Source organism: Canis lupus, chromosome 33, assembly GCF_048164855.1.
Source record: "Canis lupus baileyi chromosome 33, mCanLup2.hap1, whole genome shotgun sequence".
Taxonomy (NCBI): Eukaryota; Metazoa; Chordata; class Mammalia; order Carnivora; family Canidae; genus Canis; species Canis lupus.
The window spans coordinates 21,920,735-21,946,753 of record NC_132870.1 but is presented as its reverse complement, the minus strand read 5'-3'; the positions used below and the strand labels follow the sequence as shown (position 1 = coordinate 21,946,753).

The 26,019-nt window shown below is 33.6% G+C and overlaps 1 protein-coding gene across 1 annotated transcript in view; it reads left to right on the top strand.

The window, feature by feature from the left end:
* Nucleotides 1-24,343, top strand: part of DNAJB14 (DnaJ heat shock protein family (Hsp40) member B14) — a 47,579-nt gene extending 23,236 nt beyond the window's left edge. The window contains exons 4-8 of the mRNA XM_072809956.1: nucleotides 10,943-11,128; nucleotides 12,947-13,041; nucleotides 13,802-13,911; nucleotides 14,759-14,931; nucleotides 19,403-24,343. Of these exons, the coding sequence (XP_072666057.1) occupies nucleotides 10,943-11,128; nucleotides 12,947-13,041; nucleotides 13,802-13,911; nucleotides 14,759-14,931; nucleotides 19,403-19,527 (689 nt within the window). The 3' untranslated portion in view covers nucleotides 19,528-24,343. The remainder of the gene's footprint in view (nucleotides 1-10,942; nucleotides 11,129-12,946; nucleotides 13,042-13,801; nucleotides 13,912-14,758; nucleotides 14,932-19,402) is intronic.
* The last annotated feature ends 1,676 nt before the right edge of the window (nucleotides 24,344-26,019 follow it).

Genomic DNA, 26,019 nt, shown 5'->3' with positions numbered 1-26,019 from the left:
GCAAAGTCCTAAGCAACTTTTCTAGATAATCGTGCATGCTTTCTAGTTTACCACATGCTAGTAGTGTGGTGATTACACATGAGCTTCTTGTGTATTGCCATCTGCTTCCAAAGGGAACTAAAACAAAATATTGCAAGGTTTTTTTTTTTGTTGTTGTTTTTGTTTTTGTTTTTTTTTTTAGCTTTTGCAAGTTTTTAGGATAGAGACTGTCTAGAATTGGGAAATTTGGATTGTCTGCCCAGTGTTCTTGTATTTCTGTTAACTGGCCAATTTTTGCATTTATTTATATGTGGTTCTAACAAATGTGATTTTTTTTTCTTTTTAAGAATTAGTTTCTTTGGGTACCTGGCTGGCTTAGTCAGTGGAACATGTAGCTCTTGATCTCAGGTCGTGCATTTGAGCTCCATGTTGAGCATGAGCTTACTTAAAAAAAAAGAATTAGTTTTTTTCCTTTAGCCTACTATTCATTTTTCTTCATTTTATTAATATAATTTCGAGGTTTTTGTCTCTGCCAATTTAGTAAATAAATGTCAGAGAGTTGATTTTATAATTTTGTATTTTGTCACATACAATTTCTTCATAATAGCTAACTTCTAATTTGCAGGAAAATGCTTATATTTGTGATTGTTCCTTCTTTTGAATTTGGCATTTATAGAGCCAACATACAATATTTGCAGTGAAGTGCTGGGGTCTTGGAATAACAGAAAGGAAATGCTAATTTTTAAAATGCTCCTGGGGTGCCCAGGTGGGTCAGTTGGTTAAACATCTGACTTTTGATTTCTGCTCAGGTCATGGTCTCAGGGTCTTGAGATGTAGCCCTGCATCTAACTCCACCCTGGGTGTGAAATGTGCTTAAGATTCTTTCTCTCTCCCTCTGCCCTTCCCCACAATTCACATCATTTCTCTTTTTCTGAAAAAATAAATAAATAGATAGATAGATAGATAGATAGATAGATAGATAGATAGATAGAATAAAATGCTCCTAAAAGATAGATGGTTTCATTGGTCTTTCACAAAATGCTATTAAAATTGTTTCTAAAACAGTTTTATTTCTTGAAGGAAGTTGCCAAATAAAATATATTCTGGCAATTATTAATATGTTTCAATAAAAGCAACTGCCAAAGTGGTGCTGGTGAAAGTATAAAGTATCACTATGACGAGAGCCTTCTCTGTTTGTTACCTTAAAAGTGGCATGTTGAAAGTACAGAAAATATTTCTTTACTCAAAAACACTAACTTTAGCTAGCACATGTTCCCCTCAAAGTTAAAAAAATTTTTTTCACATTATGAATTAAAATCATTTAATTTCAAATTGGTGTTTTTATATAATGAAAAACATTTAGGCAGTGAGTTATTTTCATGTTTGTGATCTGCTAAGTGATTTCAATATTAATTCTCCATTAATGTTAAAAATGTTAAACTGCTTCTTTCTCTCACTTCTGTATTGAAGTCATTTAGCATTATTAGTCTTGGAATAACAGTAAGTGGACCTACCAATATTTTTAGATCCTATGTATTTTGAAGAGGTGAGCAGCATAAATGTCACCCCAGCTAGACTTTCAGAAGAGCTTTACAAAGGTGATTACAGTTTGATGTGGTACATTTCAGAGTCTGATGCTCTACTTTGCAAACTGGAAACAATATTTATCAACATGCTGGGAGGTGGTTCATCTCTAGAGAAGAGGCTCACATTATTCAATACACAGGAGGTTGTTTGTAAATCAGAATGCCAATTTATTAATCCCAAAGAGGATCAGAATAGGGAGTTGGTTGATGAGCCCATTTTTCATTGAGTGGAAACTACATAGAAAACTACGTTGTAATTCACAGATGCTTGGTGAGCAATGGTACTTAATTAGAAAATATTACGGTTAGTGTCATCATTCAGAAATGGCAGGTTTCATTTATTCAGCATGCAGAGTCTTTTCTTTATCTTCTGAATCATTTTATTTCTAACCAACCAATCCTAACTTCTGTTTTTGGGATACCAAGCTGTTTATTTTAAGTAAATACTATAGTTTTTTTTTCTTTTGTATAAAAACTAAGTACAGATTGATTGCTCTGTAACTACTAAAACACTTTTTACATAAGATCGAAACCATTTGCTTTTTATTTCCTCCAAGAATAGAAAAAGAGGAAGTAATTGGTTTAGGGAATTAAATTAGATAGGAAAGATATTTTCACTTGTGTTTTTGTTTTGTTTTGATTTTTAAATAAGCTCAATGCCCAATGTGGAGCTTGAACTCACAATCAAGAGACACATGAAAAAAAAAATGCTGAGCTAGCCAGGTGCTCTTTCATTTGTGCGTTTTGTAAAGATTTAAAAATAAAAGGTTGCTATCAAGGAGGATAGACTAAATAAACTCTTAAGTTCATATAGCTATTTGTCCTTTACAGTTAAGATTGTAACTCAAGTGTCTTGAAGCAGGGAATATTTTATTTACCTCTAGAGAGTGACTTGTACAATATATATGAACATACTTTTAAAAAATATTTGAATGAAATGGATCCCTTTCCTTCTAGCTGACATGGACGTCTTCAAAATATACTTGGTCTACTTTATCTTCAAAGGCAAATAATTCAAAGTATTTCAGAGACCTTTTGAATGGTACCTGTGCCTATTCACATCAACATGAGAGTAATAACAAGGGGTGTGGATTAGTTGCTTATATGTTTACTTGATAAATAATAATGGGTCAGATAGTTTTACCTATGTTAGGTCTGGTAATTAAATATTCCTAACATCTGGGCTAGTTTTTGTAGAGAAATACAAAAGGAGAATATGAGATATCCTCTTCCTCAAAGAATTTGAGAAGTGTCACACAGAATATTTGGAATAGTAGTATACATAACATTTGACAAGCATTTTATAGTTATTCATTCCTATTTTTTCATTTAATGCTTATTAAAAATCTTTTGAAGTAGTCAGGGGACTAGTGTCATCCTTCCATTCCCCAGTAAGAAAATTAAGACTCAGAGAGATTAGCTGATTTAAGGATCTCCCAGAAGACTGAATATAATTAAATACCAAAACATTGAATACAGATGTTTGAAGAAAAGTCAGAAAGATAAGGTAGATTATAATCAGAGTAATCAGAGAAGCCTTTATGTAATAGGTGAGAATTAAGAGTTTTCTGGACATGAGTATGATTTCCATGACTAGAGAAGAGAGAAAATGGCAGAAATTTGGGTATGAGAAGGAGGGAAGTGATTTAAAAATCAATGAGGAGTTCCACTTTCAGGAAGATGGAATAGATGTACTTTTCCCTATTCCTTGCACAATGTATAAAACTGAATATTGCATATAAAACAAACATGATGGTACACCTGGGTGGTTCAGCGGTTGATTATCTGCCTTCGGCTCAGGGCGTGATCCCAGGATTCGGGATCAAGTCTTACATTGCCATTGTGGGGAGCCTGCTTCTGTCTCTACCTGTGTCTCTGCCTCTCTCTCTCTCTCATGAATAAATAAATAAAATCTTAAAAGAAACATGAAAAAAAAAAAAAAAAACCTTTGAAAGGTGGAAAGAAGAAGGTAGATGAGCTAGGGACCTTGGGACCCAAAGAACTACATGGCAGTAAGTTGCTTGGGTTTTCATTTGCCTTTTATATCTTAGACTAGGTACTGGAAAAGCAGACAACCCAGAAATACCAATAAGCACAGATAAACAATCCCCAAGAAAAGCCTGCTTTCTCTAGCTAAACAACCAGGAAGGGGGCAACCTGGTAAGACAGAAGAATTTTAAGCAATAACCATGCAATACAGCCAAATCCAAGAAAAAACTGTGGTCCTACTGCACCCACATCAGCAAAGGCTGAGTAAAAACCCAGCCTGTTACCTTCTCTGGGCTGTAATAAGATGCCTACCCCTTTTACTGGGGTGTTAAGAGAGATGATCAAGCAGGGAGCTGGTACTTCTGCTTGGCAGTAACAAGGTGCCCCTTTCCCTCCTCATTGGGGTAGTGTCATAAGTGACCTAGTGGAGACTGAGGACTTTAAGCACCATTTAGAGGCAAACAAAGCCATATCCATGTGTTAGTGAACCTACCAGGGGTGGGGGGAGTAATGAGGCACCCATACCTACTGTTTCTAGCCACAGAGATATGACTGGACACTTGATGGGAGACTAGGAATCTTATCCCCGCTCAGCAGTAATGAGCTCCTCTTTTCAGATGTTATCAGAGGCCAAGGGGGAAACCTGAACTTTTATTCCCATCTGGAAGTAAAAAGGTGGTATTTCCTCTTCCTGTACCAGAATAATGTCAGAGGAGGACAGAAGTTTTAGATAGGTTCAGAGTTTCATAAGATAATATCTCAAATGACCGCATTTCAGTAGAAAATCATCATTACTAAGAACAAGGAAAATCTCAAATTAAATTTAGGAAGTCATAGATATCCACGTGGAGATGACAGAGAAGTTAGAAATGATTAACAAAGATTTTAAAGCATCCATCATAAAAATGCTTCAATGAGCAATTACAAATATACTTTAAATACATTTTGTAAAAGAAGAGTTTCAGCAAAGAAATAGGAAATCTGAGCAAATAAAAGGTATAAAGAATCAAATGGAAATTTTACAACTTAAAAATACAAAAACCAAAATAAAATCAAGCAATAAATGGAATAAACAGCAAAGTGACAGGAAAGAATCAGTGAATTGGAAAATAGAAAAATAGTATCTAATCTGAAAAGCTCCAGGGACAAGTGGGACCTATAACCAAGATTTAACATTTATATCATTGAGGTCTTAAAAGGAAAGGAAGAAGAGAACTTGGCTGAAAAGGTACTCAAAAATAAATAAATAATGATTGAATACTTCCCATACTTGTCAAAAGATATAAACTTACATAATTCAAGAAGTTGAATGAACCCCAAACAGATAAACCTCCCAAAATTCACACAAAGACACATCATAGTCAAACTTTTGAAAACTAAAGATGAAGAAAATTTTGAAAGAATCAAAAGAGAAATGACACCTTACCTACTGGGGAAAAGCAATTCAAATGACAGTGAATTTCACATCAGAGACCATGCAGGCTGGGAGGCAATGACCCATTTTCCAAGTATCTTTTGAAAGAAAAGAACTTTCGCCTAGAATTGTATACCCAGTAAAAACATCCTTCAGGAATGAAGGAGAAATCCAGACATTTTCAGATGAAAGTAAAAAGAGAATTTGTCATTGGCACACATACCCTAAAAGAATAGCTAAAGGAAGTTCTCTAACCAAAATAAAACAATAAAAGAAGAAATCTTGAAATATGAAAAAGGAAGAATATGGTAAGCAAAAAAATGGGTAAATGCAATATATTTTGTTTCTCCTCTTGAATTTCTAAATTGTTTGACATCTGAAGAAAACTTTTAGCATTGTCTGTATGGTTCTAAATGTATGCCAAGAAAATATATAGGACAATTGTGTTATAAATGGGGACGGAGAAAAGAAAGTTAAAAAAGTAAGGGTTTCATGGTATACTTGAACTAGTAAAATGATAACAGCAGTAGGCTGTGATAAGTTGCGTATGTGTAATATAACACCTTGAGCAACTACTAAAAAGTTGTATAAACAGATACACTCAGAAAACACTAAATAAATCAAAATGAAATTCTAAAAAAAATGTTTCACTCACAGGAAGTCAGGATAAAGAACAATAAGCAAAAAATAAAATAGACATAAACCCTAACTTACCAATAACTACATTAAATGTATGTGATCTAAATATGCCAATTAAAAGACAGATTGACAGAATGAATTAAAAAAAAACATGACTATAAGAATTAAAAACATGTTATATATAAGAAACACACCTCTTTAATAACAATACAGACAGGCTGAAGGTAAAGAAATGGAAAAAGATATATCATAAAACTTTAATTAAAAGAAAGCAAGGGGCAGCCCGGGTGGCTCAGCAGTTTAGCGCATCTGTCAGCCCAGGGCCTGATCCTGGAGTCCCACATCGGGCTCCCTGCATAGGGCCTGCTTCTTCCTCTGCCTGTGTCTCTGCCTCTCTCTCTCTCTCTCTCTCTCTGTATCTCTCATGAATAAATAAATAATTTTTTTTAAAAAATAAAAATAAAAAAAATAAAAGAAAGCAAGAGTGGCTATATTAATATTAGATAAAGTAAATTTAGACTAAAAAAGTCACCAAAGAAGGAATTATAAGAGGATCAATCCTTCAAGGTAACATAACAATATACATGTGTTTGCATTAAAAAACAGATGCAAACTATGTAAATCAAAAACTGATAGAACTGAAGGAGAGATAGACAAATTCATAATTATAGTTGGAAACCTAAGCACCTCTCTGTCAATAATTGATAGAACAGCTTGACAGAAAATCAGGAAGAATATGGAAGAATGAAACATCATCATTACCGAACAAGCTCTAATCAATATTTATAGAACACTCTATCCAACAACAGCAGATTATAAATTCTTTTCAAGTGCTCACAAAACATAGACCCAGATAGAGCATATCCTGGGTCAAAAAATAATAAACCTCTACCAAACTAAAAGTCTGAAGTCATACAGAGTTGGTTCTCTGACCACGATGAAATCAAAGTAAAAATTAATGACAGAAAGATAATTGAAATATGTCTAATCACTTGGAAACTGGATAGCACATTTCTAAATAATATATGGGTCATCAAAATTTTTTTTAATGTTTGCTCTGCAGAGACCTTATGAAGAGGATGAAAAGACAAGTAACAAGGTGGGAGAGAATATTCACCAAACATATCTGAAAAGGACTAGTATTTAGAATACAAAGGGAACTCCCCAAACTGAAAATTTTAAAAACAGACAATTCAGTTAGAAAATGAGAAAAAAAACCATACCACGTAAGATGACATACAGATGGGAAATAAGCAATTGAAAGATTTTTAACATCATTCATAGCCATTAGAGATAAAGTAAAACCCATGAGATACCACTATGCACCTTTCAAAATGGCTTAAATAAAAAAATAGCAACAACACCAAGTAACCGGCATGGATGTAGAGAAACTGGATCACTCATACATTGTTGATGGGATGTGAAATGACACAGTCACTCTGTAAAACAGTTTGGCAATTTCTCAAAACTATTCAATTACCATACAACTTAGCAATTGTATTCCTGGGTATTTATCCTAGAGGTAAAAATTGATGTTTATGTATAAACTTGTACATGGATGTAAATAGCAGTTTTATTCATAATACCAAAAACTAGAAACAACCCAGATGTTGTTCATTGGGTGGACAGTGAAAGAAACAGTGGTGCATCCATACCATGGAATACTACTCAGCAATAAAAAGGACGGTGAAAGAAACAGTGGTACATCCATACCATGGAATACTACTCAGCAATAAGAAGGAATATTACTCAGCAATAAAAAGGGTGGCCCAGGTTTTAATGCCTGCTTTTGGCCCAGGGCACGATCCTGGAGTTCCAGGATCGTGGGACTCCTGGCATGGAGCCTGCTTCTCCCTCTGCCTGTGTGTCTGCCTCTCTCTCTCTCTCTCTGTCTATCGTGAATAAATAAATAAAATATTTAAAAATAAATAAATAAAAAGGAATGGACTACAGTAGTCCCCCCCCCCCAACACACACACACACCTTATTTTCAGGGAAAATGTTCCAAGACCCACAGTGGCTTCCTGAAACAACAGATAGTACTGAACCCTATATATACTGTTTTTTTTTTTTCTTATACGTAAATACCTATGATAAAGGGTGATTTTTAAATTAGGCTCACTAAGATATTAACAATAATTAACAATAAAAAAACAATAAAATAACAAAAATAAACAATAATAAAACAATTTAAAAAATTAAAAATAAAATAAAACAATAAAATTAACAATAACAATATCACTAAGATTAACAATAATTAACAAAAAAACAACAATTTTAACAATATACTATAATAAAATTTACATAAAAAGTCTGTCTCTCAAGATACGGTATTGTACTTCATTCACGCTTGTTATGATGATATGGAATGATAAAATGCTTACATGATGAGATGGAGTGAGGTGAATGATTTAGTCACTCTGATGCAGCATTAGGCTGCTATTGACCTTCAGATGATAGGTCAGAAGGAGGATCATCTGCTTCGAGATCATGGTTGATTGAGGGTAACTGAAACCATAGCTTGAGGGTGAAGGTGGGCACTGTTTTGGCTTACATACCAACCTGGATTGATTGCCAAAGAACTATGCTGACTGAAAAAAGCTTAATCCCAAATGGTTTCATTCCATTTGTATACTATATTATTTTATTTATATAATATTCTTGAAATCATAAAAATATAGAAATAGAGACTAGATTAGTGGTTGTCAGGGGTTGAAAAGGGGATGAAGGGGAAGGAAGTGGATATGATTATATGAGAGCGACAGGAGGATGGTGATGGAAATGTTCTGTGTCCTGATTATACCAATGTCCATATCCTATTTGTGATAGTACTTTAATTTTACAAGATGCTGCCATTGGAGAAATTAGGTAACAGGTTTAAAGGATTTCTCTGTATTATTTCTTACAACTTCATATAAATTTAAAATTATCTCAAAATAAAGTTTAAAGAAAAAAGAATATGGTGGAAGTTAATTTTGGTGAAATAAATGAGACTGAGGTAGATGTGTTTTGTAAAGCTTTTGAATACCGAAATAAATTTGAGATTTAGTTTTTTAGGAAATGAGAAACTGAAAAATTTGATAATGGGTATAGCACAATGTAAATAAATCGAAAATTACTCTAGTCATAGTAGATAAATTGTCTTGCATATACAGTTATGGATTATAACAATATTTCACAGAGATCTTCTAAAATATCTTAATGTTTGGAATTTATTTTTTTAAAAAGGAAAGCCTTAAAACCTTAAAACCATATATCAGTAGTTTAAAAAATAATAGCATTGTGAAATTACCTGGAATAGTCTATTTAGTATATAGAGATAAATCCTAATACTGATATTATTGGAAGTACAACTCTGGCAGATTTTGATAGATATGCTTCCTTTTTGGGTATTGGTTAATACCTTGCTGTTGTTTGCTAGGTATGTTGTTTAGATTTCTGATCATGCTTTCCCCAATATTATAAATGATGGCTGTATTTCTGATTCATGAATCTATCTGAGAATCTAAAGAAAGTTTTGGACTATCTCCTCAGATAAGTGGACCATCCAACTAATTTTTCATATACTGGGATTCACAGAACCCCTGAAAGCTATTTCTGAATCCCAGGTTTTAGAATCTCCATCAGAAGAAAAGTTGCAGAGTACATGGATATAATTCATTGCAGTGTGCTATGTAATCATCCAAAGACAACTACCTAATGAGCATCTATTTGCTTGTCATTACCTGTGGCAGCTACCGCATGGGATCTGAAAAGTATTTTTTTAAACTATCCCATATTGCAAAAGGTTTACAATCTACTTTAAGAAGTAAGCTGGGGGATCCCTGGGTGGCGCAGCGGTTTGACGCCTGCCTTTGGCCCAGGGCGCGATCCTGGAGACCCGGGATCGAATCCCACGTTGGGCTCCCGGTGCATGGAGCCTGCTTCTCCCTCTGCCTGTGTCTCTGCCTCTCTCTCTCTCACTGTGTGCCTATCATAAAAAAAAAAAAAAAAAAAAAAAAAAAAGAAGTAAGCTGTATTTAGAAGTATCAGAATGAGAATAAGGTAATTCCCACTTTTAGATCAAAGCATTACAGCTTTTGTAAATTACCTCAAGAAGACATTTGGTAACCATTGCCTCTTTTGGAGTAGGAATATGAGATGGGAAATCAAATTCTTTATAAGTAAATATCATAAAACTAGCAAAGTGAGATAGGAATACTAGAGACTATCTGGATCCATTCAAAAGCAAATTCAGACTTTATCCTGGACCATGGGGATGGATATTGCAGTGAAAACATAGATACCTTCCCTATCCTCATGGAGTTGACAGTTTCAAGAGAAACAAATTATTAATGAATAAAATGAAAGATAGTTCACTCTGGGCTAGAGTATATAAAAACGGGTTTACAGTAAAGGTTGCATAGAATATACCTACTATTGAAAAAAATTTTTGACCTTGAACAAGTATCCTAACCTGTTTGAGCCTCAGGAGGCTCATCCATATAGTAAGGATAATAATGAATAATGTAAAAATATATTGGGTTCAGAGTATGGTAGTTAGTAGCTACTGCTATTATTATTGGTTTGAGTAGCACTAATGAATGACTAGATTAGGATATTCAAAAGAAGAAGTAGGATATTAGAGGATGGAGCACAATAGTAAGAAAGCAAGATGAACATTCTTTTATGTTAAAGATTGTAGGAAGACTTACCAGTCTCATATAAAAATTTGTATTGGGAGGTAATAATATGTATAATTGCAAGTAGTGTATAAGTTTAATGTAGAAACCTTTGTTTGGGGCTCCTGGGTGGGGCTCAGTGGTTGAGGCTCTGCCTTGGACTCCTGTAGTAATCCTGGGGTCCTGGAATGAGTCCTGCATCCAGCTCTCTGCAGGGAGCCTGCTTCTCCCTCTCCCTAGGGCTCTGCCTGTCTCTCAGTGTCTCTAATGAATAAATAAAATCTTAAAAAAAACAAAACAAAAAAAACCCACCTTTTTTTAAGGGGGGGAGGGGCAGAGGAAGAGGGTTAGAGAGAATCTTAAGGAGGCTCCAAGCCCAGCATGGAACCTGCCTCCAGGCTCAATCTCATGACCTTGAGATCATGTTCTGAGCCAAAATCAAGAGTCTGAAGCTTAACTCAATGAGCCACCCAGGCACAGCTAATGTATAAGCCTTTATAAGAAATTGTTAATATTTTACCTTTTTTTTTTTTGTCTCAAGTAGGATTTGTTTTTTTTGTTTTTTGTTTTTTGTTTTTTTTTGTGTGTGTGAATATGACAGTAGCTTTTATATGGGGAAGTCTTTTTATAATGTAAAAACTTTGCTTACCAACTTTTACTCATTACCTTTTCAGAGATTGGAAATGCTTATGCTGTTTTAAGCAATCCAGAAAAAAGAAAACAGTATGACCTCACAGGCAATGAAGAACAAGCATGTAATCACCAAAACAATGGTAGATTTAATTTCCATAGAGGTTGTGAAGCTGATATAACTCCAGAAGACTTATTTAATATATTCTTTGGTGGTGGATTTCCTTCAGGTATTTTAATGTTAGTTATAAATATTCTATTTTATGAAGCTAGAGATTTACACCTCCAGTTAGGCTATTTAGAGATTTGTCAACCTTCTCCCCTACATTTCTTGTAGTATTATGATTGATGATTTTTCATGAAGGTGAAAAAATGTTAGCCTTACTACTTTGACTGTAGGTTTGCCTTTTTTCTATATAACATGTTTTAATTTTTTAAAAGAAGAAATGAGTACAGATATTCTCTATTTTATATAAAGCTAAAGAAAGGATGTATAAGTAGGAAATCCAGTGACAATATCTTAGTTAGGTGCTATTACAATTACAGGAGGTATCCTGTACCCTAGATGACAATTTGACATTGGTTCTCTGAAGATCATTGTAGGCATTTCATTCATAAATAAATTGCTAATGTGAATGTATATGGAGGTAGTATTTTCCATTGAAATATTAAAATGTCTGATTCATAGGTTATATATAAAGTAGTGGGGTTTTAAAATTAAAATAGAAATAATTAGTTGAACTAGGCCATCAAAGTAAATATGGTAGAGTTACTACTAAATAGATTTTATAGTACCAGCGTAAGTTGTATTGAACTCTACTTATATTTACTATGGGTTATATGAAAATTAATTTTCTTTAAGAATAGCTCCTATAAGGTAGTTAAAATTATAGCTCTAGTCATATTTACAACATTTAAGTGCTAAGTTAAACATTCAATTCAAAATTAGGAGAATCTTTATGAATGTACTAATATACTTTGGTCTGATGATCCTGTCTGAATATTATTGAGCAAGATTGTGGTCATTGATAGGGCATTTTGTAAAGCATCCTTCATGGAAGGAGAACGTATAAGTATAAATTAATGACTGAAAATACAGCATGTATTTTGACATATTAGGGTATATAATTATCTCTCACAAAAAATTATTCAGACTAGTAATTTTGATGGATAATATGCTAAGAACAAATCTTTCAAGTAGTAGTGAATTTTCAGGTAGTTGAATTACAGTTCTTGTTTTAACATAAGTTACTTTGACATGTTAGCTATTTCTGATTGCTCATCTTATTTGAAAACAACCTGAAAGTCCTTCAGAAACTGAATGTTTGAATAAATTGTGGTCTACCCCTGCCATAGTAGATTACAGAGTATATTATACTTGTTTTTTTTTTAAATGAGTGAAAGCACTATTTTGATTTCCAAAGGTATTTGTGATTTGTTGATAAATGAGGAAGGCAAGAATTTCAGAGTGATGACCCAAGATTTGTAAAAACAATCAACTGCAACAAAAGTCCTCTATGGATGCAATATTAGGCAGGAACTCTTACTCATGGTTTCATAAAGAAAGAACTTCTACTTTTAAATTCCAGTTCGGTAACATACAGGGCAGCATTGGTTTTAGGAGTAGAATTCAGTGATTCATCACTTACATACAACATCCAGCTCATCACAAGTGCCCTCCTTAATCCCCATCACCCATTTATTTAGCCCATCCCCCATCTTCCTCCCTGCATCAACCCTCTCCTCTGTTCTCTGTCATTAAGAGGGTCTTGTGGCTTGTTTCCCTCTTTCTTTTTTCTCCCCTTCCCATATGTTCCTCTGTTTTGTTTCTTAAATTCCACATATGAGAACTTCTACTTTAAAGAAAGGAAAGTCTGGGGAGAATCATTTCTGTTTCCATCTACTTTTTACTCACAGAGCAATAAGCATTCACTACTCAAACATGCATTATTATAGTAATTTTTAAAAATTAAACAAGAATGTAAAAAAATATGATTTTTCTGATCACAGTTGCTCTCCTTAATTTAGTCTTGCTTTTAATTTTTTAGGTAGTGTACATTCATTTTCAAATGGACGAGCTGGTTATAGCCATCAACATCAGCATCGACATAGTGGACATGAGAGAGAAGAAGAAAGAGGAGATGTATGTTTATGATATGATTAGAAATCTCAAAATGGCAAAATTTCAGCTCAGAAAAAGCAATTAGAATTATCTGAAAATAGGGGAAGTTATTTTAAAAGGAAGTAATGAGTTTTCTATTACCAGAGGTATTCAATAGACTGGACAGTCCCTTAGGGATATTAAGGGAACAAGGGTAGAAGTCAAGCTGGAGGGTGGTGGGTAAAATGACACCTTAAGTTGGTGTTCTGTGATTCTGATGAAGAATATCCCTGTGGTATACACGCTTTGAAGACAAGTTCTCATGTTGGTCCTAAAACATTTAGAATTAGTACTAAAGAACTTAAATTGATAGTTACTTTGCTTGTTCTAATGCAGTTATACCTAATTGCATGTAGCCCTTAAATTACATGGAGTAGAAAGGTAAATGGAAAGAACACTAGACTAAAAATTGAAAAGCCTGGGCCCCCACTCATCTGCTTCCACATACCACCCTCAAATTCAAGGGAATGCTAGATTTGCAAGATAAATAGAGAACTTCCTCATCTGTAACATGAGATCAGTTTACATCAGTGTTTTCCAAATCAGGATCTCTACATAAAGCACCTGGAAAGTGATATTTTTAAGAATCACTCTAGAAAGCTGGTATGATCAGGGAGATTTGAAAGCACTGAATCAGATGATCTCAAATGCCCTTTCTGCCTCTAAAAATATATGACAACTGTTGGATTATTAACAACTACAATTATATTACAATTTATTATTTTTTGATGATTTTTTGTAGGGAGGTTTTTCTGTGTTTATCCAGCTGATGCCCATTATTGTATTGATCCTCGTGTCATTATTAAGCCAATTGATGGTCTCTAATCCTCCTTATTCCTTATATCCCAGATCGTAAGTAGCTAAGTGAAGTTTAAAAAAAAATTATTGTTTCTTATCTAGCTTCTTTTAAAGGGCTTTGTGCTCTCTTCAACTTTTAAGTAATCTTCTATTACTATATCAGATTTTAAAATATCTAATTTAAAAAATAGTTACTCAAGTAATAAATTTGTATTGTCTTGTTAGTTACATTTCTGTTCCATTGTGGGTAAAGACAGAAGTACTATATTTGAACTTGATAGCAATTTAATATGATAGGTAATGTGTTGAATTCACAGGCAAAATATAGTTTAAAAGACAAAAATATTTGAAAGACAAAAGTAGAATTGTAATTGTTGTTACATAGACTTATATCATTGAGGGGTAAATGACTACATTCTTTTGTTTGTAGATATCGGTTAACTAAAAGCGAATATTACTTTTCTCTTATATAAAATGTTTTTCTACAATGTACTTTATATGTAAGAGATCAGGACAAAAAGGAAATTTAACACAGCATCCATTCTAGACAACTTTAGTGTAATACAGTGAACATAAGGGAAACTTAGTACAATCATATTGGCAGTGATTTTACAGTATTAAAAACAAATTGATCTAAAAATAAGAAATAACTTTTTATTTTTCCTAAATAAGATTTTTATTAACTAAAACTTGAAAGAACTTATAAGAACATATTGTATTAACGAAATTACTTTTTAATGACATGAATGGTGGTTTTAGGCAGTTTGAAATAATGTAAATAAATGATTACCAATATTAACTTTTTAATTTTTTGTAATTGTTTTTGTTAGCTTGGTTTGTAGTAGCAGGATCAGAATGTACAATTTTCATTAAAAATAATGATCAAGCATTTCTTTTACAGTGGATCAGGGCAAACTATTAAAATGCAAACAGAAAACTTGGGTGTTGTTTATTATGTCAACAAGGACTTTAAAAATGAATATAAAGGAATGTTATTACAAAAAGTGGAAAAGAGTGTGGAAGAAGATTATGTGACTAATATTCGAAATAATTGCTGGAAAGAAAGACAACAAAGTAAGTTATTTAAATGTTTAACATATAAAAATCTATTCAGAGTCTTTGGAATTGATTGATTATTGTAGGTTTCCCTATTCAAGAAAGGTTCTAGAATTGCCTGGCACATAATTGGAGCTCAAAACTTAAAATGTTTTATGTGGCCTTATAACAGTGTTTGGCACGTAGCAAGCACTTGTGATGTTATCAATAAATATTTGGTTGAATAAGTGAATAATACTAAATTTCATTGTATTTAAGATGTTTTCAATTGTAACATGCATTATTATTGTAGCACTAAGAAAGAAAAAAATTCTGGCACATTAGCTATATCATCAGTTTTAATATGCATCCTGTTTCAAAGTGAAGTTTGAAACTCTTCATTAATTTATCTTCAACATTTAACACTTAGTGTATAATGAGTTCTGTTGACATTCCATTTTCCTTTGTTTATTCTGTACAAAAAATCTTAGGGAACACTTAATCAACTTGTTTGGCATTTTCCGTCTTCAACTTCTTTAACTTAAGAAGCAGTTCCACCTATAAAAAGTTTGACCATAAGAATCTACAGAGATGCATGTGAAGCAAGTGTTGTTATGGTTATTGTTTTTCTGACTGTTACAAATAATAATGTAGACAATACAGTGTAGACTTTGGAATTAAACAGACTAAAGCTGAAACCTCACTCTGGGATCTTTAGCTGAGTGATTAGGGCCAAATATTCTAACATGTATGAGTTTACTCCCTCGGGTGTAAAATGGATGATGATGATGAGTGGTAGGAGGAAATAACTGTCACATATATAATACCTATTATTTAAGTCACTGTCCCAAGCACTTTAGTCATTTAATCTCCACAACAATACTGTAAGAGTTATACCCTTTATATATATATATATATGGAAACTGAGGTAAAGAGAGTTTAGTAACTTACCCAGGGCCATAGAGGTAGTCCATGATTCAAGCAGTCCATCTGTCTCCAGAATCCAGGCACTGTGTGCCACAATTTTCTCAATAATACCCAGCTTTGCCAGTTTGTTGTGAAAATTAAATCAGACAATAAAGTGTTTTACATGTAGTAAAAGGCCCAGAAAATGGTAGTGGTTATCATCATCTAATCTACTAGGGAAAATTTGATAAAATATAACTTTTGTATACTTCCAAGAAAGTTCATATCTCTGACCTTGGTTTCCTCATCTATATTCTATATAGTGGTAGTTAAAAGAGGTGCAGCCTCCTTGGTGTCTCAGTCTCTGGGTCAGTGAAATCAGTGTGGAGAAGGTTGCATTAGACTAGTTGTCAACCGGGAAAGATTTGCTCTGCTTCACATCACATCTGGTAATGTCTGGAAACTTTTTGTGTGTCACCACCAGTTGGGGATGGAAGAGATTGCTGCCTGCGTATAAAGGATGGAGGCTGGGGTGCTGCTTAACATCCTGCAATGCACAGGACAGCCCCACAACAAAGATTTACCTGGCCCAAAATGCCAACATTTCTAAGGCTGAGAAATTGCGTTAGCAGAAGGTCTTAAGGGCAGTGGATACCAAATTTTACTTATTTCATTTCACTTTTTGATGTCTAGTGCCTTACACAGTCCTTGGCATATCATAGGCATATGGTAAACTTTCAATGGATATAGGAATAATTGGTTGAAGGATTACCGAATTCATAAAAATGATTGGAAAGACTTGCTTGTTTTGTGTTAAAAGAATGACTAACACACTAAATACATCACCTTCAAATACAAATTCTAATCTTCAGCCAAATATGGGCAATTTTTGGATTATGTATACTTAAATTCTATTACCTTAAATAATTGGGAAATCGACTATACAAATAGAAAGAAGGAAGGAAAATATATTCATATTTACGGAAGATAGTGTAATGTTACAGCTAAAGTGCAGGCTCTGGGACTGCCTTGCAAGACAAGATCCTGGTTCCACCAACATGTTGCCTAGGCCAAGTTAGTTAACCTTTCTAAATCTCATTTATGTCATCATTAAAATGTGGACCATAACAGATAATACATGTTAACACTTAGCATAATATCTTGCATCAGTAAGTGTTCAATATTTTTACTTACTATAATGTAATTATTTTTTTTCCTATCCATACCATAAGCCAAGTGTTTTTGCTTGGCATACTTAATCTTTAAGTCATCTGGCAAGATTGATATTAAAGTTTCACAGACTTTCAGTCTGTGTTCTGTTTACCATACAAAGTTGTCTACAGCTGTATTGTATACAGTTATATGTGTGTCTTTTAAAGTTACTATCATAAGTTTTAAGTGAATCTGATTTTAATAAGTCATTATTAAAAAACAACTTGCTGGGATCCCTGGGTGTCGCAGTGGTTTAGCGCCTGCCTTTGGCCCAGGGTGTGATCCTGGAGACCCGGGATCGAATCCCACATCGGGCTCCCGGTGCATGGAGCCTGCTTCTCCCTCTGCCTATGTCTCTGCCTCTCTCTCTCTCTCTCTCTCTCTCTCTCTCTCTGTGTGTGTGTGTGACTATCATAAATAAAAAAAATTTAAAAAAAAGATTTAAAAAAAAACTTGCTTATGTTCAAGAATATCAATGGAACAAGACAAAACTCTTAAAGACTAAAAAGAAATGACAGTTAGGTACAATGTGTGATCCTGAGTTGGATCCCAGATGGGGAGTGGAGGAAATAGCTATAAAGGACATCATTGGGGCTGCTGGTGAAATGTGAATATGAACTATATAATAGATGATAGAATTATAGTTAGATTTCTGAATTTGAAAATTGGGGTTAGGTAAGACAATGCCCTTGTTCTTAGGAGAAACATGCTGGAGTAATTAGGAATGAAAAGTCTCAAAAGGTTTTACAAAATAATTACCACTAGCACCACCACAACAGCCTTTATTACAAGAGAGAGCTGAAGCAAATTTGACAAAATGTGAAAGATTTGATCAATCAAGATGTAAAGGGTTTTAGAGTGTTCATTGTAGTACTCTTTTGTGAAGGTTTGAAATTTTAAGATTTATTTATTTGACAGAAGGGGAGAAGGGAAGCATATGGTGGGGGGAGGGGCAGAGAGACTAGCAGACTCCCTGCTGAGCACAGCTCATGCAGGGCTGCATCCCAGGACCCTGAGGTCAGGACCTGAGCTTAAGTCCAATGCGTAACAGACTGAGCCACCCAGGTACTCCTTGAAATTATCAAAATAAAACTTAACAAATTCAGCACATCTAGAGGTTAGGGGTTTTAAATGAAGATGAAAGTGGAAGGAGCTCAGTGTAATGTTAATTAATCCACTGATTGAATGTTTTACTAATTAATCAGGATGAACTCACCTTGTTTTATAAATTAATGTCATCAAAAAGGTTGTTGGCCAATTGGTTTTTTTTAACCAGGGTTTTTCTGTTTTGCAGTCATTTCTAACACTCTCTAATGTCTATATTGATACAGTAGGCATTTTATAAGATACAAGCAGTAATTTGAAGTTGAAAGAATGTTAAGCTAGGAATTGGAAGTTTGGCTTGGAATCTAGACCGCCATTGACTAGCTCTGTGAACTTCGGTTTATCTACCTCATCTGGGAAGATGCATCTGCAAAAGGATTTTACAATTGCCTCACTTGTAAATAAAGGGGATGGAGTGATTTTGATTGTTAAATCCTAGCTGGATTGACTGAATACAAGGTCATTTATGAAGATCTTTACAAATAGAATATACTCTTGCTGTGAGTATATTTTGAATGTGGTGCTGACTGATGTCCTTTACTCTGGCCATTGTTTTCCAGAAAGTAACTGACTTTTTTCTGTGTCTGGTTACATATTTTCTAAGTGCCCCCACCCTTTGGAAGAGTTACTGAACAGTGAAATGACTGAGAGGAACAGAAAGATAGCAAGGAATAGTTCTCTAGAGATTTATAGTCCGTTTCTTTTTCCTTAGTAATGCTATCCACATACTGAAAGAAGTCTCAGAAGTACTTATTTGCTAAATAACACTACAGTGATTCTATAGCAAACTTTTTTCCCCTTTTGTGTTCCTTCAGTAAGATTTTCTTTTCTTTATTTTTTTATTTTTTTATTTTTTTTAATTCAAGCAAACTCAGGGCAAGATTTCAAACTTTTCTACTCAAGTCGTGGCATAATTAATTAACATGAAACCTTAACAAGAGGTCACAGCAAAACAACCACCAGCAGGATTGAATAGCATATGATATATCTTTAGTATGCAAGGTCGAAATGGTGCTTTAGAGCAGCAGTTTTTAAACTTTTGAGGACAGGAGTGAGGGAAAGAGTGGATAGGATTTTATTTTCATTTCTTTCACAGAGTAGCTCTGTGTTTGTTTTAGATACTAGGCTTCCAAAGGCTTTTAGGAGTAATACTTGGATTTCTTTCTTTTTAAAAAAAGGTCAATTATTAGAAATATATTGAAGGGCTTCTTTAAACATCATTTCAGCTTAAGTAACAAGGTGACCTAAATTATTATCTACTAAGCAGAATATTTTGGTTTGTTAACAGAAACAGATATGCAGTATGCAGCCAAAGTATACCGTGATGATCGGCTCCGAAGGAAGGCTGATGCCTTGAGCATGGACAACTGTAAAGAATTGGAGCGGCTGACCAGTATTTATAAAGGAGGATGAACTGGGATTGTATTTATAACTTTTAGCATTCTCTTTATTTTTTCTGTAAGTAAGTTTCGTTTCATCCTGAGAGCTAAAGAAAAAGATTGTATGTTAAAAACTAAACTGCATAGTTGGTCCCTGAAATCTTGGACTGTTTATGACCTACTGGCTCCTTTGAATAGTAAGGAACTGAAAACTAAAATTAATATTTTAGTTATGCTTCTGGCAACTATTTTCATTTTAAAAGCGTATATTATTCCTAACTAAAAATGTCTTGAGAAAGGATTATCACACCTGTAGCAGTTTCCAGTTTTAGTGATTCTCCACGTTTCCTTTGGTCATGTAAATATTTATGGAATGATCATTTTGTATATGGGTTACTGGATTTTTATTTAAATTCTTTTAGCATTTAACTCCATGAGACACTTTAGTTTAAACTGATAGAATAAGTGTTCTGTGACAAAATTACATTTTTCTTGTCAGATGTTGAATGTTTGTGAAGTTTAAGCAACGAAACTTTTTCAAAAAGAAAAGAAAAAACAAAAAAGCTCTTTAACTGTGTAAATCTTGTAGCATTATCAGCTTAGAGGGAATTGATATTTTTAATATTGCCATTATAATCCAGAATATATATTGAGATAAATGAACTGGTGTAGAATATCAGTTTGCTATTTAGTTTTATGAATTGCTAAGCCATGCATAGAAAAGAAATGCTATACTGATAGATTTTAAAGAAAATATGAGATGGCTATATAAATATTAAACAAAAAGGGTCTTCAACAGTAAACTGCAGTTATGTCATTTCTAATTCTAGTAATTCAAAGGCTCCCAAATGTTTATATGTCTGTCTTTGAAGGCTGCTATGATTCATGAAGAAAAGAACCCACCTGTTTTGCCCCCATGGAAATTTTAGTTTCTTCTTAGTGATCATTTAAGCAGGATCCAAAGTTAATGGGTTCTTCTACAAATGAGTAATAAGAGAAAAATACTACTAAAATGAAGCTTTGTGCCTTTTTAACCTGATTGCCAACTCTTAAATATATAAGTGGAGTACAGCACACTACTTGATCAGAGCATGATCTGTTTGGCCACATGCAACAGTGAGCAGAAATACGGCAGCAGGTAGGTAGAATAGTGATTTTATAGCAAGTCATCCTTATAAAATTCTGAGCTACAAACTATTCACCATTGAGTCATTCAATTAATCTTATAGGAATAAGCTCTCTCTAATTCAATACATAATATAAATTAGAAAAGTAAGCTGGAAATTGAAGTTCTTGGTGCCTGTATATTCAGTACGAAACAATTTGATTTCTAGTCTTCTATGTTTAACAGTTGTAATATTTTAATGATTTTCCTTCATACTCAGTTAATGGGACACAAATGCATCTTTGGTAGTTTTTTTTTGTGTGTGAGAGCATGCTAGTTTGAGTGGCTCTGTTCTTCTGTTTAAAGGTTTTTGTTGTTGTTGTTTTCTGACTGTAGTTGATTTTATAGCATCTGTTGAATAAAACTGCTAAAATGACCATTCTTTTTAAAATGTTCTCTTGTATCCCCTTTTCCAGGTGAATCAGTAGAAATATCTGAATTAATTAATGAGTTAAACTAAACAACCTACTGCCCTAGGAAAACTGGACAGCTTCACCAGTTTTATTTTACAAATGCGACTTTTAAATTAAAAAAATAGCAGTGCTTAAAATACAAATTAAATCTGTTCTTGAGCCTGCAGAATCAATTTTTAAAAAATAAGGTCATAACATTCTAATTAACTTTGAAAGTTCATATACATCAGAAAAATTACAAAAATTTGAATGAAATAATTTAATCCATTCATTTTTCCAGTTTTAATGAGAAATCTACACTATTGTGATTGACACTAATGTGAATCGAACTCTTTTTGAGTGATTCTTTTTCCCTTAATCTTGGCTTTAAAGGGATAGATGAAGTTATCAAGTTAAGTGAAGTTATATATTATGAAGTCATATATGGCTTTTGGACAGTATTATATTTCAGTTGCATTGCTGCATTTCATCACATTTCATAAAATGACGGGGAAATGTGTTTGATAAAATCAAATTTTCAAACAACTATGTGAAATAACTGATTGAGTGCCTGATAATTTAAGCCACATATAAAGTATGCAAGGAAATATTAAGTCCTAATGTCATCCATATTTTGGTGAGAAGGTCCAACTAAGTGTCTTAGAATTTTGGGTTAATTCTACAAAGTAAGAAGATATGAACTATCTTGAGATGTAAGATTTTCATGTTTGCTACTCTTACGATAAAAATCTCAACATTTTACCATCTTATTTTTACTACACAAGCTTTGCAATTTCATTTGATAACTTGTACTGTTCATTTTAACCATTGCCTGAAAGCTCTCAATCTTTGAGTAGTGCTTTACTAGCTTTTCTAACTGGTATTTTAGAAGTTTGGTAGCAACTATATTTATTAATGCTTTACATTTTTATCTTTTTACACATACATATAAACATTATCCTTGTGAGGATTTGGGATAAAGTAGATAGTATCTTTTCTCCTCCTGTTTTGATTCCTTAGTTCCCAAGTAGACTGGTGCTAGTTGCTTATAAGGTTGAGAATTTATTTTGATCCAATCTGAGAATTTCATTCTCAATGAGCAAATTCAAATTTAATCCATGTAATAAATAAAAACAATGTATTTTAGGAACAGATTGCATTTGAATGCTTAAATAAGTATTTGTTTCAAAATGACTGCATTTTTCTTTATAACTTACAGAAATTTGGTAGAGAAGAATAAATCCTTAAAGCAAATATATGCCAGTGCATTACACCACTCTGCTTTCGTGTCAGCTCAGGTGTTCACAGGAACAGAAATGTGGAGTCCTTTACTGTGATTGCACTTTTAAACCTAAGTTGTCTTCCTTTTAATTCTTCAGTTCCACTAGTATGTAAAATAGTGTATAGTGAGAAAAATGGTTACCTTCTTAATTTCTTTTTGACCATAAATAGTTTTAAATGCAGCTGTTACTTAATAACTGTGACATATTATTCATAATGTTTTCCCATATATTTCCTTAAAAAAAAATCTTCTACCTGTGGTAAGGCAGTGAAATATTTTTTGATGTTGACCTGAGAACCAAATGAGCCATCTTGCCAGTTAAGTAAGTGTTATGTCAAAGGACCCTATGGTTCAAAAGGAGAATCTGTGTATTCATTTAGCTTCCCTAAATGAAGCTTAGGTTTAATACTACCCCTATTACCATCTGTCTTCATCCTGAGTGAAACAGACCAAAAGAGCATTCATAATCTTTTCTTGTCTGAACAGAAAAACTTCTGAAAATGAACAATAAATCTGAATTTTAATCTTTACTAAATAGCTAAAAAAAACTGTACCTGTTAGCCCGTTGGACTATGCCTGAAGTCCATAAAATTCTCTAAACCAATGAAAAAGTAAAGAGTAGTGTAACAATAACGTACAAAACTTTTTAAATTCTAATTTGTAATTACAAAGAAAAAGTGAGTAGAATGAGAATCTTTAAAGAATTCTTGCACGTCCCTTTAATAATCTGACAGGCAACACAGTTCTAGAATTCAGGCTTCCTTTTTGGTTTCCATTACTATTAAATAGATTTTCATATAAATGGAAACATTTTCCCTCAAAACATTAATTCAAAACATACTCCTTATATTAAGGATTCTATAACCATGTTTTTTGTAAGTGTCCTATGTGTAACTTTTTCCTGTTGGTACTTGATTCATTCTCATTTAATTTTATTATCTGCTGGTTTTGGGGCCAATGGACTTGTGAATATTCTGTGATGTGTCCATGTATAGGTGTGTATATATATATACATATATATATATATTTTTCCAGCTAATACCTCAAATGTGTGATTGTTTAATATATACCACACTATGTTTGCACAGAGCAGGGCTTCCATTAGCAGTGGATATTCTCATTTCTAACTTTGAAAATCATTCCACAGAATTCTGTTGGTGTGAATTCTTCCCATTGATCATTTTCAAATTTTAAAGCAGAGATTCCTATTAGAAGGCCCATATTTCAAATATAATTGTATGTTTCTGTACCTAGCAATGGAAATATGTAGGGGTAAGAAGTGTTTCTTGAAGTGTCTAGTTTAGTAAGTTATTATTAACAATTGGGATTACTGGGTTGCCGAGCTGTCTGGTAACTGCTCAGCGATGACAACCAGCATGATTTTGAGCAAATCTCCTTCACTTTGGCACAGGAGTCGGGACATTCCAGTCTCATTCTACTTTGCCATTTAAGAGTACCACTAAAATAATAGAGGTTTTCCGGTGACACTGGAGTATTTTAAGCATCGATTTCAAAATGAATTGTTTTTGAGTTGGCTGACTATACCAACGAGAAGAAAGAAACTCCACATAAATTATATTTTGTAACTTATTTATATTAAGAAATGCTTCTTACCTATTTTTGTTTTCATTTTTTTGGATGGCTACATAAGACTTTCTTCCATTTAAGGTTTAAATCATGTGTTGTTTAAAAGCTGCAGGTAATTTTCAAGGTGTGATGAAATTTTAATGGAAGCCTTGTACCAGTTAAGTGAAACTGGCAAAGGAGATCTTACTTTGTCTATAGTGCATTCAAGATTATACAATTAGGTTTAAAAATGTCTGATTTGTAAAATACTTAGTGTTATATCAGACTTATAAAATAAAATTTTCTGTGTGAGAACTCTGTTAAAGAAAATGCATTTGATTTTTAATGAATGTTCTGCTGAATGATTTGTGATGAATTTTTGTCTTTCAGTCTCTGCAGTTTATCTCAATATATGAATAAAAAGAAGGTCTGTTCTCACTGTAAAGGATGTGTTTTTATCATCTTTTATATTCTTAATATGCACTTTCTTTCACTCACTAAACCATTCAACAAATGTATGAATGCCTGCTTTATCCCAGGCAGTGAGCTGAGTGCTGGGAATTAATCGCTGAACAAGACAGAAATCCTTATGGAGTTTACATCTAGCCAGGAAAATCAATGTCAAATAAATAACTAATTATGATGAACGCTACAAGGAAAATTACAAGGTACAATGAGAACATATATCTGGAAGACTTAACCTACTCTGGGAGGATCAGGGAAAGTTTCTCTGAGAAAAGGAGCTTAAACTGAAACCCAAAAGATGAAATAAGTAGGAGTGAGGTGAATACTAGAGATACATTTCAGGCAGAATGTGCTAAGTTGATAAAGCCATAGAAACTTTACAGAAGTGAAAACAAACTTGCACGGAAACAAACTCATATGATTTTTTTTTTAAGATTTTATTTTTTTATTCATGAGAGACACAGAAGGAGAGGTAGAGACTCAGGCAGAGGAAGAAGCAGGATCCATATAGGAAGCCTGGGACTCCATCCCAGGACTCAGATCACGCCCTGAGCCAAAGGCAGATGCTCAACCACTGAGCCACCCAGGCGTCCCAACTCATATGATTATAGCATAGGAAAGACAGGGTAAGTTAGAGAATTAAAATAAGATAGGAGCCAAGTTCCATAAAACCACATATAAGTGATGATGATGATTGGAATTTATCCTATGCCAATAGAAAACCCTTTGATATTTTTAAGAATGGAGTTACATATGAGATTTGAGTTTTTAAAGTATCATTTTAGGGTTGTGCAGAGAAGACTGGAGGGTAAAAGTGAATGTAGGGAGGATAGGAAGTTATTGGCAAAGGACAGATGATCATGGTTTGATCTAGAGTAGAAATACAGATAACTGAATGATTTTGAGAGAGATTCAGGAGGTAGAGTCAAGAGAATTATTTGATTGATTGGATTTGGGATAAATAGAGGCAGCAATTAAAAACTTCCCAAAATTCTGGCTGTGAAAAAGAGTAGATAGAGAAGGATGTCAGCTGAAAGAGGATGTGGTTTCTAAAGAAGGCTTTTATTTTTTCAGTTATTAATTACATGAGATCTTATTGCATGAGAGATCTGTTTTATTCTGTTATTTTTCATTCTGTTATAAAGGGGCAGGTAGAAAGTGAAAGAGTAATACCAGTAAGAGTAGTACCAGTAAGTGCCTGATATGTCCAAGAGGATATTATGTCCATTGGAAGAATTATTTTAGCTAAGCGACCACCAGCATTCTTTAAGAAAGGGACGCATGGAGGATGGGTGCAAAGGCAGGTAGATTTGTAGTGTTGGTTAGTAAGATGTCATGCCTTTCATTGGCTTGATGCAATGATGCATTGGCAGGGTAAAGTCGGGGAGGGGAAAAGAAAAATAAACAGAGGCTTAGAAGACAAATTGAAGAAATTGTTTTTTCACTGAGTCAGCTGATGAATGCAAAAGGGTTTTTATGAGTCCCAGATTGGTGACAGAATTTACAATCTATTTAGTTGTTTATTTTCTCCAGTCTAACCCATCAGCCAAGGCATGAGCAGTGGAATACAACTCATCAAACTCATCCAGAGTTGGAGTTCTGTCAGGCTGAAGGTAGGGGAGTTTAAGATGTTGACATGTGAGTGATCCATTGATT